At 35.2% G+C, this 19,626-nt stretch overlaps 1 protein-coding gene and 4 long non-coding RNA genes across 6 annotated transcripts; 2 read left to right on the forward strand and 3 right to left on the reverse strand.

Moving 5' to 3' along the window:
* Positions 1-1,436: 1,436 nt before the first annotated feature.
* LOC149725683 (uncharacterized) lies at positions 1,437-2,437 on the reverse strand. Its single transcript, XR_016386441.1, has 3 exons — positions 2,331-2,437; positions 1,878-2,043; positions 1,437-1,534 (listed from the first exon to the last, which is right to left on the reverse strand). It is a non-coding gene; the product is annotated as an uncharacterized LOC149725683 (long non-coding RNA).
* A 2,031-nt stretch (positions 2,438-4,468) lies between these two features.
* On the forward strand, positions 4,469-5,499 carry LOC149725684 (uncharacterized). The gene is made up of 3 exons (XR_016386431.1): positions 4,469-4,594; positions 4,881-5,046; positions 5,390-5,499. It is a non-coding gene; the product is annotated as an uncharacterized LOC149725684 (long non-coding RNA).
* Positions 5,500-7,324: 1,825 nt separating this feature from the next.
* Positions 7,325-8,336, reverse strand: LOC149725685 (uncharacterized). The gene is made up of 3 exons (XR_016386350.1): positions 8,227-8,336; positions 7,778-7,943; positions 7,325-7,433 (listed from the first exon to the last, which is right to left on the reverse strand). It is a non-coding gene; the product is annotated as an uncharacterized LOC149725685 (long non-coding RNA).
* Positions 8,337-10,152: 1,816 nt separating this feature from the next.
* Positions 10,153-11,370, forward strand: LOC149725686 (uncharacterized). Its single transcript, XR_016386351.1, has 3 exons — positions 10,153-10,482; positions 10,752-10,917; positions 11,261-11,370. It is a non-coding gene; the product is annotated as an uncharacterized LOC149725686 (long non-coding RNA).
* A 1,655-nt stretch (positions 11,371-13,025) lies between these two features.
* LOC149725687 (uncharacterized) lies at positions 13,026-17,020 on the reverse strand. Of its 2 annotated transcripts, none has more exons than XM_089891141.1 (3): positions 16,799-17,020; positions 16,121-16,292; positions 13,026-13,090 (listed from the first exon to the last, which is right to left on the reverse strand). In XM_089891141.1, exons 1-3 carry the CDS (start codon positions 17,003-17,005, stop codon positions 13,044-13,046), a joined length of 426 nt encoding a protein of 141 aa, XP_089747267.1. In that variant the 5' UTR covers positions 17,006-17,020; the 3' UTR covers positions 13,026-13,043. The 2 variants fall into 2 exon arrangements, with proteins under 2 accessions (XP_089747267.1, XP_089747268.1); XM_089891142.1 differs by lacking the exon at positions 13,026-13,090 and adding an exon at positions 15,657-15,767.
* Between the last annotated feature and the right edge of the window lie 2,606 nt (positions 17,021-19,626).

Here is a 19,626-nt window from a genome sequence, read left to right on the forward strand (position 1 = left end):
CACTTTGCAACGGTGGCCGTTTTAAAACTCGCACTTTGGGTAAGCAATACAGTCGCTCGCATTTAAACCAACTTTCGATGCTACGCTGCCATTACGTGCTTTTATTAACGCGCTTATTCTGCTTAAATGAGACTTTTTTTCAATATTATTACTGAAAATATTTGTGACTCAGCCCGTTGTCCGGTTTTGCGTAAAGCTTACAAAACAGCGTGGAAATTTTTAAATTTATTGTTTAAAAAAAGAACTCCTATAGCAGCTTTGAGAAAGATGGGAAACATTTAGCAGCACATAATATCCATATATCCTGATCGTGTTTGAAACAATTAACAACGGTCTATGGAAATCGTGAGGATACGGTTTTATAATTCTCTGAATGTACTTTGTTTACAACCAAATGAGACGAGAAATTAGAATAAAAATGTTTCCTATCTTCCCCCCTACCATATTTGCTGCAACAATTAATTTCACCGATTTTGTTGGAATGCACAACGCCGGAAGTTCAACAACTGCATATGACCCGCACATAATAGCTTTCTATACATGTTTTTAATATATAGAGCAAAAAATACTGGTATAAACCATACGGTATGTGTTGATGAAGTGTATGAATACGCCATGTGTGTCTGGTGTATACAAATACACCTATGTTATAACTCAACAGTGAGCATGAGTTATGAATACACCACGTGTAACAGTACTATAAGACGGCACTCATGTTATGCGGTACCGGGATTCACGGTTTTAAAATTAACAAGAAAACCAATGGTAAAACAAATGAAAAATATGTGTTAGTATACCGGCATGCAAAAGCTAGTTATTGCTTAAGTAGCCTTACGAGAGGCGTTTATGTTTCTGGAGAATCTAATGTACGAGATATTTTCGAACTAAAATCTAGATACACATAACTGTATACAGTTATAATTTTTATCCGAAATCTAACACGAGCTACTGCGTTTAACATTTTTAATGGAAACAGTGGATTTTTCCAATGTATTGCCCACTTCCTAGTTTTGTTTTGCTATAACCCTTATTTCATAGGTAGCACGTTACATAATTTCTCCGTGTTTCAAAGGATGTACCTACACGCTAAAGCAGGACTAAGTTTCGCAGGAATTCGTGAAAAATACAGGGTGGGGGGAGATGGGACACTTTTAGCACATAACACCCAAATATCTGGGACGTGTTTTAAACAATTAACAACGGGTTTTGCGAGTCATGAGGATACAGTTTTATAATTATTTGAAAGTGTTTTGTTTCATACTAAATGGGACGAAAAAATAGGACCAAAACGTGTCCAAAAAATAATTTTACTAATTAATTTGTTAAAATGCGTTGGGGCCAAAGGTCATGACCATTAAAGAATATCTGTCTAGTTGTTTCAAACATAAATAACCAAATATACTGGCATGAAACACACGGTATATATTTTGCTGATATAGAATTTATTTAAATCGTACGATCTTTATTGCCTTTATATGATTAGGCGTTTATTCTTCATAATATTGAATCTCGTCATCAAAGTCCATGTTTTCAACTGAAATTAAAGTTTATAGAAACTTATTATGCTACCAACTTTCATTAACACTTAGTCAATTATTATCAATGATATATAAACACTTGATTTTTCCGTTTACTGTCAAAAAAATTGTTGTTTTAGTATCCACAAACTTCTACACAGTGTTATTTTGAATGTAAATTTCTTTATCCTCGCGTGGCCAGAAAACGACGGTCGTTATAACACGGGTGGACTGTTTCATACACCTCATGCCAGCTTACGATTTACTGTATGCAACTTTGTAGGTAAATATATTTTCTCTTTGTGTCTTGCCCAAGGACACATACTCCCATAACAATAGCAGCGACGAGTATTTTCTTACCGTTTTGTTTCTGATTCCATCTCTTAAGACCCTTTCCGACTTGGCTCCAATGTTTTCTGGTCCAAAATTTTCTATCAAAAATGCCTGGTAGAGTATTAGCATCAGTGGTTTCAATAAGGACGACGAGTCCGACGAGAAGTAAAAGAAGAAGTGCTGACTTGTTCATCTGCAGAAACAATATTACTCACAATATACAAATCACCCACACTGGTGTATACGAAGACATACACGCTATAACTCAACAGTGAGCATGAGGTGTATGAATACACCATGCGTGCCTAGTGTATAAGAATACACCCATTTTATACCCCGACAGATATTTTTAATAATCACTCACAAAGTTACACATCAAGCAGGCACGAGGTGTATAATATATACCACTTGTGCTATATTTTCAAAATTGCCCTGCGGCGCAGGAACAAACAGTTATAATAAAACCAACCAAACACTTACTTTGATATCTTCAGTGAAGTGATGATTTCGTAGCCAAACAAACCGTCTTATATAGAAAACATCGTGGTTATTAAACGTAATGATTTCCAAAATTTTCGTTGAAAAATCAGGAAGTGCTTTTTTCCCGAGAAGTCTCTGACATGGAAAATTACCCAAACAATTTGATGGCAATACTTAGTAGGGTGTTTATTTTCTCGTCCCATTTGGTAGTAAACAAAGAACATTCAAAGAATTAAAAAAAAAACCGTATCCTCACGACTACCATAGACCGTTGTTAATTGTTTTAAACACGATCAGGGTATTAGAATATTATGCGGTTAAGGTGTCCCATCTTCTCCCAACTTACTATAATAACAATGTTATTAGGGCCATTGTTTTGATAAGTTTGATTGCGCAAAATATAAATCATCACACAGGTATCTAATAATCTGATTCTAGACAGGCTTTTTACTTTTATGTTGATTATTTTTCACCAGTTAAGCAACTATGTTTGAGATTTTCAAATGAAGCAATTTAATTACTTCCCGTCTATTGCCTAGCTACCTATTTTTACTGCTACAATAATCGACACTTTAGATAATTATGCTAGCACTCCACAGTTTATAAAAGTGTCCTATTTAATAACGGATGTGCCCCTAAAATAATTTAAGACACAGTTTTGTTAGAATTCGTAAAACATTTTTGAAATATGATGGTTTTTAAAAGAGAATAAGTATTTGCATTAAAAGCATAATTAAGCAGGAAGTCTGCTGAAGAAATAGGAGAAATTGGAGAACCGTTTGTATCTTTATTTTAAAAATACGAAACTGTTAGAGCCGAAAGATTTCCATTAAAACTAATAAACGCAGTAGCTCGTCTTAGATTTCGGATGAAAATTATAACTGTATACAGTTATGGGTATCTAGATTTTAGTTAGAAAATACCTCGTCATTTTAGTCTCGAGAAACATAAACCCCTCTCACCAGGCTTCTTTGGCAATAAATATATTTTTGCATGTCAGTATACTAACTCGTACTTTTTGTTTTTTGTTTTGCCATATAGTGTTATCGCAAAAATTTAACACTTAGATTCCAAACACCTCATGCTAACTGGCAACTTAAAACATAGGTGTATTTTTATACACCAGACACACATGATGTATTCATATACCTCATGCTCACTGTTGAGTTTTAACATGGATGTCTTCTTATACACCAGACACACATGATGTATTCATACACCTCATGTTCACTGTCGAGTAATAACATGGGTGTCTTCTTATACACCAGACACACATGATGTATTCAAACACTTCATGCTCACTGTTGAGATATAACATGGGTGTCTTCGTATACACCAAACACACATGGTGTATTCATACACCTCATGCTCACTGTTGCATAGGCCTTGCTGTTTCTTTCGTGTGATCAATTACATAGTAAAGTTGTGATGTAAGATGTCTCTATATGGAAATCATATGGCTCTAACAGTTTCGTATTTCTAAAATAAAGATACAAACCGTTCTCCAATTTTCCCTATTTCTTCAGCAGATTTCCTGCTTAATTATGCTTTTAATGCAAATACTTATTCTCTTTTACAAATCATCCTATTTCAAAAATGTTTCACGAATTCTTACAAAACTGTGTCTTAAAGATTTTAGGGGCACATCCGTTATTAAACAGGGAGTATTTTGTAAACTGTGGAGCGTTAGAACAGCTATCTAAATTGTCGACGTTTGTAGCAGTAAAAATGGAAATCTAGGCAATAGGCGGGAAGTAATTGTAATCGCTTCATTTGAAAATCTCGAACATAGTGGCTTAGTGGGTGAAAAATAATCAACATAAATGTAAAAAGCCTATCTAGAGTCAGAGTATTATGATATCTTTGTATATATATTTATTTGGGCAGTTAAACTTAGGTAAACCGTGGCCCTAATAACATTGTTGTTATAGTAGGGTGGGAGAAGATGGGACACCTTTAGCACATAATATCCAAATATCCTGATCGTGTTTTAAACAATTAACAACGGTCCATGGGAGTCGTAAGGATACGGTTTTATAATTCTTTAAATGTTCTTTGTTTACTTCCAAATGGGACAAGAAAATAAACACCCTACCAAGTATTGCCATTAGAGAGTAATTTTCCATGTCAGACTTCTCGGGAAAAAGGCACTTCCTGATTTTTCAACGAAAATTTCGGAAATCATTACGTTTAATAACCACGATGTTTTCTATATAAGACGGTTTGTTTGGCTACGAAATCATCACTTCACTGAAGATATCAAAGTAAGTGTTTGGTTGGTTTTATTATAACTGTTTGTTCCTGCGCCGCAGGGCAATTTTGAAAATATAGCACAAGTGGTATATATTATACACCTCGTGCCTGCCTAATGTGTAAGTTTGTGAGTAATTATTATCATATATGTCGGGGAATAAAATGGGTGTATTCTTATACACCAGACACGCATGGTGTATTCATACACCTCGTGCTCATTGTTGAGTTATAGCGTGTATGTCTTCGTATACACCAGTGTGGGTGATTTGTATATTGTGAGTAATATTGTTTCTGCAGATGAACAAGTCAGCACTTCTTCTTTTACTTCTCGTCGGACTCGTCGTCCTTATTGAAACCACTGATGCTAATACTCTACCAGGCATTTTTGATAGAAAATTTTGGACCAGAAAACATTGGAGCCAAGTCGGAAAGGGTCTTAAGAGATGGAATCAGAAACAAAACGGTGAGAAAATACTCGTCGCTGCTGTTGTTATGGGTGTATGTGTCCTTGGGCAAGACACAAAGAGAAAATATAATTACCTACAAAGTTGCATACAGTAAATCGTAAGCTGGCATGAGGTATATGAAACAGAACACCCGTGTTATAACGACTGTCGTTTTCTGGCCACGCGAGGATAAAGAAATTTACATTCAAAATGACACTGTCTAGAAGTTTGTGGATATTAAAACAACAACTTTTTTGACAGTAAACTAAAAAATCAAGTGTTTATATATCATTGATAATAATTTACTAAGTGTCAATGAAAGTTGGTAGCATAATAAGTTTCTATAAACTTTAATTTCAGTTGAAAACATGGACCTTGATGACGAGATTCAATATTATGAAGAATAAACGCCTAATCATGTTAAGGCTATAAGATCGTACGATTTAAATAAATTGTATATCAGCAAAATATATACCGTGTGTTTCATGCCAGTATATTTGGTTATTTATGTTTGAAACAACTTGACAGATACTCTTTAATGGTCATGACCTTTGGCCCCAACGCATTTTAACAAACTAATTAGTAAAATTATTTTTTGGACACGTTTTGGTTCTATTTTTTCGTCCCATTTAGTAGTAAACAAAAAACTTTCAAATAATTATAAAACTGTATCCTCATGACTCGCAAAACCCGTTGTTAATTGTTTAAAACACTTCCCAGATATTTGGGTGTTATGTGCTAAAAGTGTCCCATCTTTCCCCAAACTATATGTTTCACGAATTCTTGCGAAACTTAGTCCTGCTTCAGCGTGTGGATACATTCGTTTAAACATGAAGAAATTATGTAACGTGCTATATATGAAAAAAGGGTTATAGCAAAACAAAACATGGAAGTTAGGAATATACTGGAAGTAATTCCACTGCTTCCAATGAAAATGTTAAACGCGGTAGCTCGTCCTAAATTTCGGATGAAAATTATAACTGTATACAGTTATGGGTATCTAGATTTTAGTTAGAAAAAATGCACTTTATAGATTATGGTCTCTAGAAGCAGAAACGTCCTAATGAAACTTAGGCAATTAAACTACTTTTAGCAGCAAGCCAGTATACTAACACATATTTTTCAATTTTTATTATAGGTATAACCTAAGTGAAATGATATGTTTCATTTACTCATGGTGTTTTCGTACACCTCATGCTGACTCTCGTGTTATAACATAGGTGAATTCGTATACACCAAACACACATGGTGTATTCATACACCTCATGCTCACTGTTGAGTTATAACATGGGTGTCTTCTTATACACCAGACACACATGGTGTATTCATACACCTCATGCTCACTGTTGAGTTATAACATGGGTGTCTTCTTATACACCAGACACACATGGTGTATTCATACACCTCATGCTCACTGTTGAGTTATAACATGAGTGTCTTCTTATACACCAGACACACATGGTGTATTCATACACCTCATGCTCACTGTTGAGTTATAACATGGCTGTCTTTTTATACACTAGACACACATGTTGTATTTGTACACCTCATGCTCACTGTCAAGTTATAACATGGGTGTCTTCATGCGTTTTCTTTAAGTATAGATAAATTACATAGTTAAGTTTTGATGTAGGATACCTGTATATGGAAACAGTGATTGTTTTCCAGTGTATTGCCTACTTCCTAGTTTTGTTAGGCAATACCCTTCTCTTATAGATAGCACGTTACATAATTTCTTCTGCGTGTTTCAAAGGATGTACCCACACGCTAAAGCAGGCTAAGTTTCGCAGGAACCAGTAAAACGTATAGTAGGGTGGAAGAAGATGGGACAACTTTAGCACATAATATCCAAATATCTGGATCGTGTTTAAAACAATTGGAAGCGGTCTATGGGAGTTGTGAGGATACGGTTTTTTAATTGTTTGAATGTTCTTTGTTTACTACTAAATGGGACGAGAAAATGGAATAATAAAAAGGTGCCTTAAAATATAATTTGACCATTTTTTTTTCAGATGCGTAACGGCCAAAGGTCATGACCCTTACAGAAAGTATGAATATATAGTAGGTTGGGGAAGGTAGGACACCCTTTATTCTATTTTCTCGCCCAATTTGGTAGTAAACAAAGAAAATGCAAACAAATTTAACAGCATATCCTCACGACTCCCCTAGACCGTGTTTAAAACACGATCAAGACATTTAGATATTATGTTCTAAAGCTGTCCCATCTTCCCCCACCCTACTGTATTTTTTAAATATAAAGAACCAAATTTGCCTGTATAAAACGCACGGTAAATGTTTTGCTGATATACAATTTATTTAAATCGTACGATCTTTATTGCCTTTATATGATTAGGCGTTCAGATTTCCCAAAAAGTTCGAAAGTCTTCGAGATCCATGTCTTCAACTGAAATTCAAGTTTAAACATAGTTAATATGCTGTTGAGTTTTATTGGTGTTTAATAAACTATTATAAATGGTGGCCTATACAAACATTTGATTTTTGGATAACAGTAAAAGAATTGTTGTTTTAATATCCACAAACTTATACATTCATTAATGTCATTTTGAAAATGACTTTCTTTATCTTCGCGAGGCCGAAAGTCGTTATACCACGGGTGGACTGTTTTATACACCTCATGCCAGCTTACGATTTACTGTATGCAACTTTGTAGGTAATTATATTTTCTCTTTGTGTCTTGCCCAAGAACACACACACCCATAACAATAGCAGCGACGAGTATTTTCTTACCGTTTTGTTTCTGATTCCATCTCTTAAGACCCTTTCCGACTTGGCTCCAATGTTTTCTGGTCCAAAATTTTCTATCAAAAACGCCTGGTAGAGTATTAGCATTAGTGGTTTCAGTAAGGACGACGAGTCCGACGAGAAGTAAAAGAAGAAGTGCTGACTTGTTCATCTGCAGAAACAATATTACTCACAATATACAAATCACCCACACTGGTGTATACGAAGACATACACGCTATAACTCAACAGTGAGCATGAGGTGTATGAATACACCATGCGTGTCTGGTGTATAAGAATACACCCATTTTATACCCCGACAGATATGATAATAATCACTCACAAAGTTACACATTAAGCAGGCACGAGGTGTATAATATATACCACTTGTGCTATATTTTCAAAATTGCCCTGCGGCCCAGGAACAAATAGTTCCTGAACCAACCAAACACTTACTTTGATATCTTCAGTGAAGTGATGATTTCGTAGCCAAACAAACCGTCTTATATAGAAAACATCGTGGTTATTAAACGTAATGATTTCCAAAATTTTCGTTGAAAAATCAGGAAGTGCTTTTTTCCGAGAAGTCTGACATGGAAAATTACTCAAACAATTTGATGGCAATACTTAGTAGGGTGTTTATTTTCTCGTCCCATTTGGTAGTAAACAAAGAACATTCAAAGAATTATAAAACCGTATCCCCACGACTACCATAGACCGTTGTTAATTGTTTAAAACACGATCATGGTATTAGGATATTATGTGCTAAAGGTGTCCCATCTTCTCCCAACATACCCCAATAACAATGTTATTAGGGCCACGGTTTACCTATGTTTAACTGCCCAAAATAAATATATATACAAAGATATCATAATACTCTTGACGGTAGCTAGGCTTTTTTAAGTTATGTTGATTGTTTTTCACCCGTTAAGCCACTATGTTCGAGATTTTCAAATGAAGCGATTCAATTACTTTCCGTCTATTGCCTAGCTACCTATTTTTACTGCTACAATAATCGACACTTTAGATAATTATGCTAACGCTCCCCAGTTTACAAAAGTGTCCTATTTAATAACGGATGTGCCCCTAAATTAATTTAAGACACAGTTTTGTTAGAATTAGTAAAACATTTTTGAAATATGATGGTTTATAAAAGAGAATAAGTATTTGCATTAAAAGCATAATTAAGCAGGAAGTCTGCTGAAGAAATAGGAGAAATTGGAGAACCGTTTGTATCTTTATTTTAAAAATACGAAACTGTTAGAGCCATAAGATTTCCATTGAAACTAATAAACACAGTAGCTCGTCTTAGATTTCGGATGAAAATTATAACTGTATACAGTTATGGGTATCTCGATTTTAGTTAGAAAATACCTCGTCATTTTAGTCTCGAGAAACAGAAACCCCTCTCACCAGGCTTCTTTGGCAATAAAAATATTTTTGCATGTCAGTATACTAACTCGTACTTTTTGTTTTTTGTTTTGCCATATAGTTCTAACGCAAAAATTTAACACTTAGATTCCAAACACCTCATGCTAACTGGCAACTTAAAACATAGGTGACTTTTTATACACTAGACACACATGATGTATTCATACACCTCATGCTCACTGTTGAGTTATAACATGGGTGTCTTCTTATACGTCAGACATATATGGTGTATTCATACACCTCATGTTCACTGTTGAGTTTTAACATAGGTGTCTTCCTATACACCAAACACACATGGTGTATTTATACACCTCATGCTCACTGTCGAGTATTAACATGGATGTCTCCTTATACACCAGACACACATGATGTATTCATACACCTCATGCTCACTGTTGCATAGGCCTTGCTGTTTCTTCCATGTGATCAATTACATAGTAAAGTTGTGATGTAAGATATCTCTATATTGAAATCTTATGGCTGTAAGAGTTTCGTATTTCTAAAATAAAGATACAAACAGTTCTCCTATTTCTTCAGCGGACTGCCTGCTCAACCATGCTTTTAATGCAATTACTTATTCTCTTTTACAAATCATCCTATTTCAAAAATGTTTCACGAATTCTTACAAAACTGTGTCTTAAAGATTTTAGGGGCACATCCGTTATTAAACAGGGAGTATTTTGTAACCTATGAAGCGTTAGCACAGCTATCTAAATTGTCGACGTTTGTAGCAGTAAAAATGGAAATCTAGGCAATAGGCGGGAAGTAATTGTAATAGCTTCATTTGAAAATCTCGAACATAGTGGCTTAGTGGGTGAAAAATAATCAACATAACTGTAAAAAGCCTATCTAGAGTCAGAGTATTATGATATCTTTGTATATGTATTTATTTGGGCAGTTAAACTTAGGTAAACCGTGGCCCTAATAACATTGTTGTTATAGTAGGGTGGGAGAAGATGGGACACCTTTAGCACATAATATCCAAATATCCTGATCGTGTTTTAAACAATTAACAACGGTCCATGGGAGTCGTAAGGATACGGTTTTATAATTGTTTGAATGTTCTTTGTTTACTTCTAAATGGGACGAGAAAATAAACACCCTACTAAGTATTGCCATTAGATTATTTGAGTAATTTTCCATGTCAGACTTCTCGGGAAAAAAGCACTTCCTGATTTTTCAACGAAAATTTCGGAAATCATTACGTTTAATAACCACGATGTTTTCTATATAAGACGGTTTGTTTGGCTACGAAATCATCACTTCACTGAAGATATCAAAGTAAGTGTTTGGTTGGTTTTATTATAACTGTTTGTTCCTGCGCCGCATATTATACACTTCGTATATTATACACTTCGTGCCTGCTTAATGTGTAACTTTGTGAGTGATTATTATCATATCTGTCGGGGTATAAAATGGGTGTATTCTTATACACCAGACACGCATTGTGTATTCATACACCTCATGCTCACTGTTGAGTTATAGCGTGTATGTCTTCGTATACACCAGTGTGGGTGATTTGTATATTGTGAGTAATATTGTTTCTGCAGATGAACAAGTCAGCACTTCTTCTTTTACTTCTCGTCGGACTCGTCGTCCTTATTGAAACCACTGATGCTAATACTCTACCAGGCATTTTTGATAGAAAATTTTGGACCAGAAAACATTGGAGCCAAGTCGGAAAGGGTCTTAAGAGATGGAATCAGAAACAAAACAGTAAGAAAATACTCGTCGCTGCTATTGTTGTGGGTGTATGTGTCCTTGGGCAAGACACAAAGGGAAAATATAATTACCTACAAAGTTGCATACAGTAAATCGTAAGCTGGCATGAGGTATATGAAACAGAACACCCGTGTTATAACGACTGTCGTTTTCTGGCCACGCGAGGATAAAGAAATTTACATTCAAAATGACACTGTGTAGAAGTTTGTGGATATTAAAACAACAACTTTTTTGACAGTAAACTAAAAAATCAAGTGTTTATATATCATTGATAATAATTTACTAAGTGTCAATGAAAGTTGGTAGCATAATAAGTTTCTATAAACTTTAATTTCAGTTGAAAACATGGACCTTGATGACGAGATTCAATATTATGAAGAATAAACGCCTAATCATGTTGAGGCTATAAGATCGTACGATTTAAATAAATTGTATATCAGCAAAATATATACCGTGTGTTTCATGCCAGTATATTTGGTTATTTATGTTTGAAACAACTAGACAGATATTCTTTAATGGACAATGACTTTTGGCCCCAACGCATTTTAACAAACTAATTAGTAAAATTATTTTTTGGACACGTTTTGGTTCTATTTTTTCGTCTTATTTAGTAGTAAACAAAAAACTTTCAAATAATTATAAAACTGTATCCTCATGACTCGCAAAACCCGTTGTTAATTGTTTAAAACACGTCCAAGATATTTCGGTGTTATGTGCTAAAAGTGTCCCATCTTCCCCCAAATTATATGTTTCACGAATTCTTGCGAAACTTAGTCCTGCTTCAGCGTGTGGATACATTCGTTTAAACACGGAGAAATTATGTAACGTGCTATCTATAAAAGAAGGGTTATAGCAAAACAAAACATGGAAGTTAGGAATATACTGGAAGTAATTCCACTGCTTCCATTGAAAATGTTAAACGCGGTAGCTCGTCCTAGATTTCGGATGAAAATTATAACTGTATACAGTGATGGGTATCTAGATTTTAGTTAGAAAAAGGCACTTTATAGATTATGCTCTCTAGAAGCAAAAACGTCCTAATGAAACTTAGGCGATTAAACTACTTTTAGCAGCAAGCCAGTATACTAACACATATTTTCCAATTTTTATTATAGGTATAACCTAAGTGAAATGTTATGTTTCATTTACACATGGTGTATTCATACACCTCATGCTGACTCTCGTGTTAAAACATAGGTGAAATCGTATACACCAAACACACACGGTGTATTCATACACCTCATGCTCACTGTTGAGTTATAACATGGCTGTCTTTTTATACACTAGACACACATGTTGTATTTGTACACCTCATGCTCACTGTCAAGTTATAACATAGGGGTCTTCATGCGTTTTCTTTAAGTATAGATAAATTACATAGTTAAGTTTTGATGTAGGATACCTGTATATGGAAACAGTGATTGTTTTCCAGTGTATTGCCTACTTCCTAGTTATGTTAGGCAATACCCTTCTCTTATAGATAGCGCGTTACATAATTTCTTCTTCGTGTTTCAAAGGATGTACCCACACGCTAAAGCAGGCTAAGTTTCGCAGGAACCAGTAAAACGTATAGTAGGGTGGAAGAAGTTGGGACAACTTTAGCACATATTATCCAAATATCTGGATCGTGTTTAAAACAATTAGAAACGGTCTATGGGAGTTGTGAGGATACGGTTTTTTAATTGTTTGAATGTTCTTTGTTTACTACTAAATGGGACGAGAAAATGGAATAATAAAAAGGTGCTTTAAAATATAATTTGACCATTTTTTTTCAGATGCGTAACGGCCAAAGTCATGACCCTTACAGAAAGTATGAATATATAGTAGGTTGGGGGAAGATAGGACACCTTTTATTCTATTTTTTCGCCCAATTTGGTAGTAAACAAAGAAAATGCAAACAAATTTAAAAGCATATCTTCACGACTCCCCTAGACCGTGTTTAAAACACGATCAAGACATTTAGATATTATGTGCTAAAGCTGTCCCATCTTCCCCCACCCTACTGTATTTTTTAAATATAAAGAACCGAATTTGCCTGTATAAAACACACGGTATATGTTTTGCTGATATACAATTTATTTAAATCGTACGATCCTTATTGCCTTTATATGATTAGGCGTTCAGATTTCCCAAAAAGTTCGAAAGTCTTCGAGATCCATGTCTTCAACTGAAATTCAAGTTTAAACATAGTTAATTTGCTGTTGAGTTTTATTGGTGTTAAAAACAGTAAAAGAATTGTTGTTTTAATGTCCACAAACTTATACATTCATTAATGTCATTTTGAAAATGACTTTCTTTATCTTCGCGAGGCCGAAAGTCGTTATACCACGGGTGGACTGTTTTATACACCTCATGCCAGCTTACGATTTACTGTATGCAACTTTGTAAGTAATTATATTTTCTCTTTGTGTCTTGCCCAAGGACACATACACCCATACAATAGCAGCGACGAGTATTTTCTTACCGTTTTGTTTCTGATTCCATCTCTTAAGACCCTTTCCGACTTGGCTCCAATGTTTTCTGGTCCAAAATTTTCTATCAAAAATGCCTGGTAGAGTATTAGCATCAGTGGTTTCAATAAGGACGACGAGTCCGACGAGAAGTAAAAGAAGAAGTGCTGACTTGTTCATCTGCAGAAACAATATTACTCACAATATACAAATCACCCACACTGGTGTATACGAAGACATACACGCTATAACTCAACAGTGAGCATAAGATGTATGAATACACCATGCGTGCCTAGTGTATAAGAATACACCCATTTTATACCCCGACAGATATGATAATAATCACTCACAAAGTTACACATTAAGCAGGCACGAGGTGTATAATATATACCACGTGTGCTATATTTTCAAAATTGCCCTGCGGCCCAGGAACAAATAGTTCCTGAACCAACCAAACACTTACTTTGATATCTTCAGTGAAGTAATGATTTCGTAGCCAAACAAACCGTCTTATATAGAAAACATCGTGGTTATTAAACGTAATAATTTCCGAAATTTTCGTTGGAAAATCAGGAAGTGCTTATTTTCCCGAGAAGTCTCTGACATGGAAAATTACTCAAACAATTTGATGGCAATACTTAGTAGGGTGTTTATTTTCTCGTCCCATTTGGAAGTAAACAAAGAACATTCAGACAATTATAAAACCGTATCCTCACGACTCCCATATACCGTTGTTAATTGATTAAAACACGATCATGGTATTAGGATATTATGTGTTAAAGGTGTCCCATCTTCTCCCACCCTACTATAACAACAATGTTATTAGGGCCACGGTTTACCTGAGTTTAACTGCCCAAAATAAATATATATACAGAGATATCATAATACTCTGACTCTAGATAGGCTTTTTACAGTTATGTTGATTATTTTCACCCACTAAGCCACTATGTTCGAAATTTTCAATTGAAGCTATTACAATTACTTCCCGCCTATTGCCTAGCTTCCTATTTTTACTGCTACAAACGTCGACAATTTAGATAGCTGTGCTAACGCTCCATAGGTTACAAAATACTCCCTGTTTAATAACGGACGTGCCCCTAAAATCTTTAAGACACAGTTTTGTAAGAATTCGTGAAACATTTTTGAAATAAGATGATTTGTAAAAGAGAATAAGTATTTGCATTAAAAGCATGGTTGAGCAGGTAGTCCGCTGAAGAAATAGGGAAAATTGGAGAACGGTTTGTATCTTTATTTTAGAAATACGAAACTCTTACAGCCATACGATTTCCATATAGAGATATCTTACATCACAACTTTACTATGTAATTGATCACATGAAAGAAACAGCAAGGCCTATGCAACGGTGAGCATGAGGTGTATGAATACATCATGTGTGTCTGGTGTATAAGAAGACACCCATGTTATATCTCAACAGTGAGCATGAGGTGTATGAATACACCATGTGTGTTTGGTGTATACGAAGACACCCATGTTATATCTCAACAGTGAACATGAGGTGTATGAATACACCATGTGTGTTTGGTGTATACGAATTCACCTATGTTATAACACGAGAGTCAGCATGGGGTGTATGAAAACACCATGAGTAAATGAAACATAACATTTCACTTAGGTTATACCTATAATAAAAATTGGAAAATATGTGTTAGTATACTGGCTTGCTGCTAAAAGTAATTATATTGCCTAAGTTTCATTTGGACGTTTCGGCTTCTAGAGAGCATAATCTATAAAGTGCTTTTTTCTAACCAAAATCTAGATACCCATAACTCTATACAGTTATAATTTTCATCCGAAATCTAGGATGAGTTACCGCGTTTAACATTTTCAATGGAAGCAGTGGAATTACTTCCAGTATATTCCTAACTTCCATGTTTTGTTTTGCTATAACCCTTCTTTCATATATAGCACGTTACATAATTTCTCCGTGGTTAAACGGATGTACCCACACGCTAAAGCAGGACTAAGTTTCGCAAGAATTCGTGAAACATATAGTTTGGGGGAAGATGGGACACTTTTAGCACATAATACCCAAATATCTGGGACGTGTTTTAAACAATTAACAACGGTTTTTGGGAGTCGTGAGGATACAGTTTTATAATTATTTGAAAGTTTTTTGTTTACTACTAATAAAATGGGAAAAATAATTTTACTAATTAGTTTGTTAAAATGCGTTGGGGCCAAAGGTCATGACCATTAAAGAATATCCGTCTAGTTGTTTCAAACATAAATAACCAAATATACTGGCATGAAACACACGGTATATATTTTGCTGATATACAATTTATTTAAATCGTACGATCTTTATTGCCTTTATATGATTAGGCGTTCAGATATTCCAAAAAAGTTGAACGTCTTCGAGTTCCATGTCTTCAACTGAAATTCAAGTTTAAACAGGGTAAATATGCGGTTGACTTTCATTGGTGTTAATTAAATTATTATAAATGGTAGCCTATATAAACATTTGATTTTTGGATAACAGTAAAAGAATTGTTGTTTTAATATCCACAAACTTACATTCATTAGTTTAATTTTGAAAATGACTTTCTTTATCTTCGCGAGGCCGACAGTTGTTATAACACGGGTACTCTGTTTCATACACCTCGTGCCAGCTTACGGGTTACCATATGCAAAACTTGCAGGTCATTATATTTTCGAACTGTTTGTGTCTTGCCCAAGGACATATACACGCACAACAATAGAAGCGACGACCGTTTTTTTTTATATACCGTTTTGTCCTTGATTCCAATGCTTAAGTTTCTTTACAAATTTGCGCCAGTTTTTTCTGCTCCAAAATTTTCTCCAGTAATTTTTGCGCCAAGTTTTCAGTTTAGCATCAGAATTTTCAGTAAGGACGACGAGTCCGATGAGAAGTAACAGAAGAAGTGCTGACTTGTTCATCTGCAGAAACAATATTACTCACAATATACAAATCACCCACGCTGGTGTATACGAAGACATAAACGCATGTTATAACTCAACAGTGAGCATGAGATGTATGAATACACCATGCGTGTCGGGTGTATGAGAATACACCCATGTTATAACTCAACAGTGAGCACGAGGTGTATGAATACACCATGTGTGTCTGGTGTATAAGAAGACACCCATGTTATAACTCAACAGTGAGCACGAGGTGTATGAATACACCATGTGTGTCTGGTGTATAAGAAGACACCCATGTTATAACTCAACAGTGGGCATGAGATGTATGAATACACCATACGTGTCGGGTGTATAAGAATACACCCATTTTATACCCCAACATTCATGGCAACAATCACTTACAAAATTGCATAACGAATTAGCAGGCACGAGGTGTATAATATATTCCATCTGTGTTATAACTTCAAAATTGCCCTGCAGTCCAAGTAATAAGCTGTAATAAAACCAACAAATACTCACACTTTGATATCTTCAGTGAAGTAATGATTTCGTAGCTCAGCAGGCCGTTTTTTATAACAAATGGAGGTTATTAAACGCGTATTGATTTCCAAAGTTTTCGTTGAAGAAGCGGGAAGTGCTTCTTTCAGAGAAGTCTCTAGCATTGAAAGAACGCATTTGATCTTCTGGAAATAGTCAGTAGGGTGGGAGAAGAAGGAAGAGGTTTCCATCTTATTAGGATGTTTGGATACCGGCAAAAGTTGTCCCGCCTTACACCCTACTGAAACAATGCTTGTTAGAGCCACTGTTTGAATAGTTTTAGCTGCGCAAAATATATGGTAATATATTAATGTGGGGGAAGATGGGAAATTTTTAAATATTTAAATATCCCAATCGTGTTTCAAACAATTACAATGGTCTATGGGATTGGTTGTGACACTTTTTATATTTATTTGAATATTCTTTGTTTACTACCAAATAGGACGAGAAAATAAAACGTTCAGGTGTCCCATATTCCCCCTTCCTACTATACATTAATACGAAAATTATTTGATACACTTATGCTAGGTAGGCGTTTTAAAGTTAGCTGTGCAAAAGCTTCACAGTTTCAAAACAATCCCTGTCTATTAACGGATGAACCCCTATAATGTATTGAGTCAAAGTTTTGTAGGAATTCGTGAAACATATTTGAAATGGGAAGATTAATAAAAGAGAATAAGTCTTCGCATTAAAGGCGAATTGGAGCGGGAAGTCCGCGAAAGGAAAATGGGAAGTTGGAGAACTGTTTGTATCTTTATTTAAAGGATACGGAACTGTTATAGCCATGGTTGACAATATATAGTAGGGTGGGGTGAAATGGGACGCCTTTTCACTCTATTTTTTCGTCCTAATTGGTAGTAAACAAAGAACATTTAAAGAATTATGAAACCGTATCTTCACGACATAGACCATTGTTAATTGTTTAAAACACGATCAGGATATCTAGATATTCTGTGCTAAAGGTGTCCCATCTTCCCCCACCCTACTAACAGATATTTTGGAACCTAATTTTGGTAATGTGATTTATGTACTGTAAGAAGGCGCAAAAAGACACCTATGCTGCAACAGTGAGCATGAGGTGTATGAATACACCATGTGTGTTTGTTGTATAGGAAGACACCCATTTTATAACTCAACAGTGAGCATGAGGTGTATGAATACACCATGTGTGTTTGGTGTATAAGAAGACACTCATGTTATAACTCAACAGTGAGCATGAGGTGTATGAATACACCATGTGTGTCTGGTGTATAAGAAGACACCCATTTTATAACTCAACAGTGAGCATGAGGTGTGTGAATACACCATGTGTGACTTGTGTATAAGGAGACACCCATGTTATAACTCAACAGTGAGCATTAGGTGTATGAATACACCATGTGTGTCTGGTGTATAAGAAGACACCCATGTTATACCTTGAAAGTGAGCATGAGGTGTATAAATACACCATGTGTGTCTCGTGTACAAAATAATACTCTTGTTCTAATTGGAAATTATGCATGAGATGTTTAACTATGCCATCTGTTTTAAAAATAAAACTTAAAACTAGTAAAACAAATGAAAAGTGTGAGTTAGTATACCTGCATGCTAAATGTAGTTATTTCTTAAGCAGACAGACGATAGACGTTTCTTCATCTACAGACTCTAATCTTTGAAGTGCGTTTTTTAACTAAAATCCAGATATTCATAATTGTATACAGTAATGATTTTTATCCGAAATCTAAGACGTGCTACCGCGTTTAACATTTTCAATGGAAGCAGCGGAATTACTTCCAGTATATTCCTAACTTCCATGTTTTGTTTTGCTATAACCCTTCTTTCATAGATAGCACGTTACATAATTTCTACGTGTTTTAACGGATGTATCCGCACGCTGAAGCAGGGCCAAGTTTCGCAAGAATTCGTAAAACATTTTTGAAATAAGATGGCAGTTGATGGATTCCTTTATCCGTTAACAGTTGTGCTCATAATTTAGTATGCCAAAGTTTTGTAGGAATTCGTGAAACATGTAATAGTGTGGGGAAAGATGGGACCCTTTTTCGTTCTATTTTATCATCCCATTTGGTAGTAAACAAAGAACATTCAAAGAAATATAAAACCGTGTTCTTACGACTCTCATTGACCGTTCTTAATTGTTTAAAACACGATCAGGATATTTGGATATTATGTGCTAAATGTGTCCTGTCTTCCCTAGCCGAGATATGGGTGTTTGTACTGGAGAATAAGTCGACGTAATAAAGTTAGCATAGAGCAGGAAGTCTGTTTTATACAGTGTCTAACAAGCTAGTTTCTAGACCAGAGGTCCCTCTTTATGCTGTTTGTCGGGTTATAACAGGAGTTTATTATACATCAGAAGAATATATTGTGTATTCATACACCTCATGCTCACTGTCGAATTATAACATGGGTGTCTTCTTATACACCAGACAAACATTTATCCGTGCATTTCATGTTTACTGTTGAGTTATAACATGTTTTTTTCTTATACCCCAGACACACACATGATGTATTTATACACTTAATGCTCACTGTCAAAATATATGTGTATATTTTTACACAAGACACACATGTTGTTCATAGACTACACCTCATTCTCAATGTTGTATCATCGGTGTCTTCCGTTTCACCAGATAAATTACACTGTTATAGTCGTTATTCAAGCTATAGGCTACTGTCAACCATGGCTCTAACAGATTCCGTATCTTTTAAATAAAGATACAAACGGTTCTCCAACTTCCCATTTCCGTTTAGCGGACTTCCTGCGCCAATTCGCTTTCAATGCGAAGGCTTATTCTCTTTTATAAATCATCCC

The sequence above is a fragment of the Ciona robusta genome, chromosome 13 (assembly GCF_009617815.1).
Source record: "Ciona robusta chromosome 13, ASM961781v2".
NCBI lineage: Eukaryota > Metazoa > Chordata > Ascidiacea > Phlebobranchia > Cionidae > Ciona > Ciona robusta.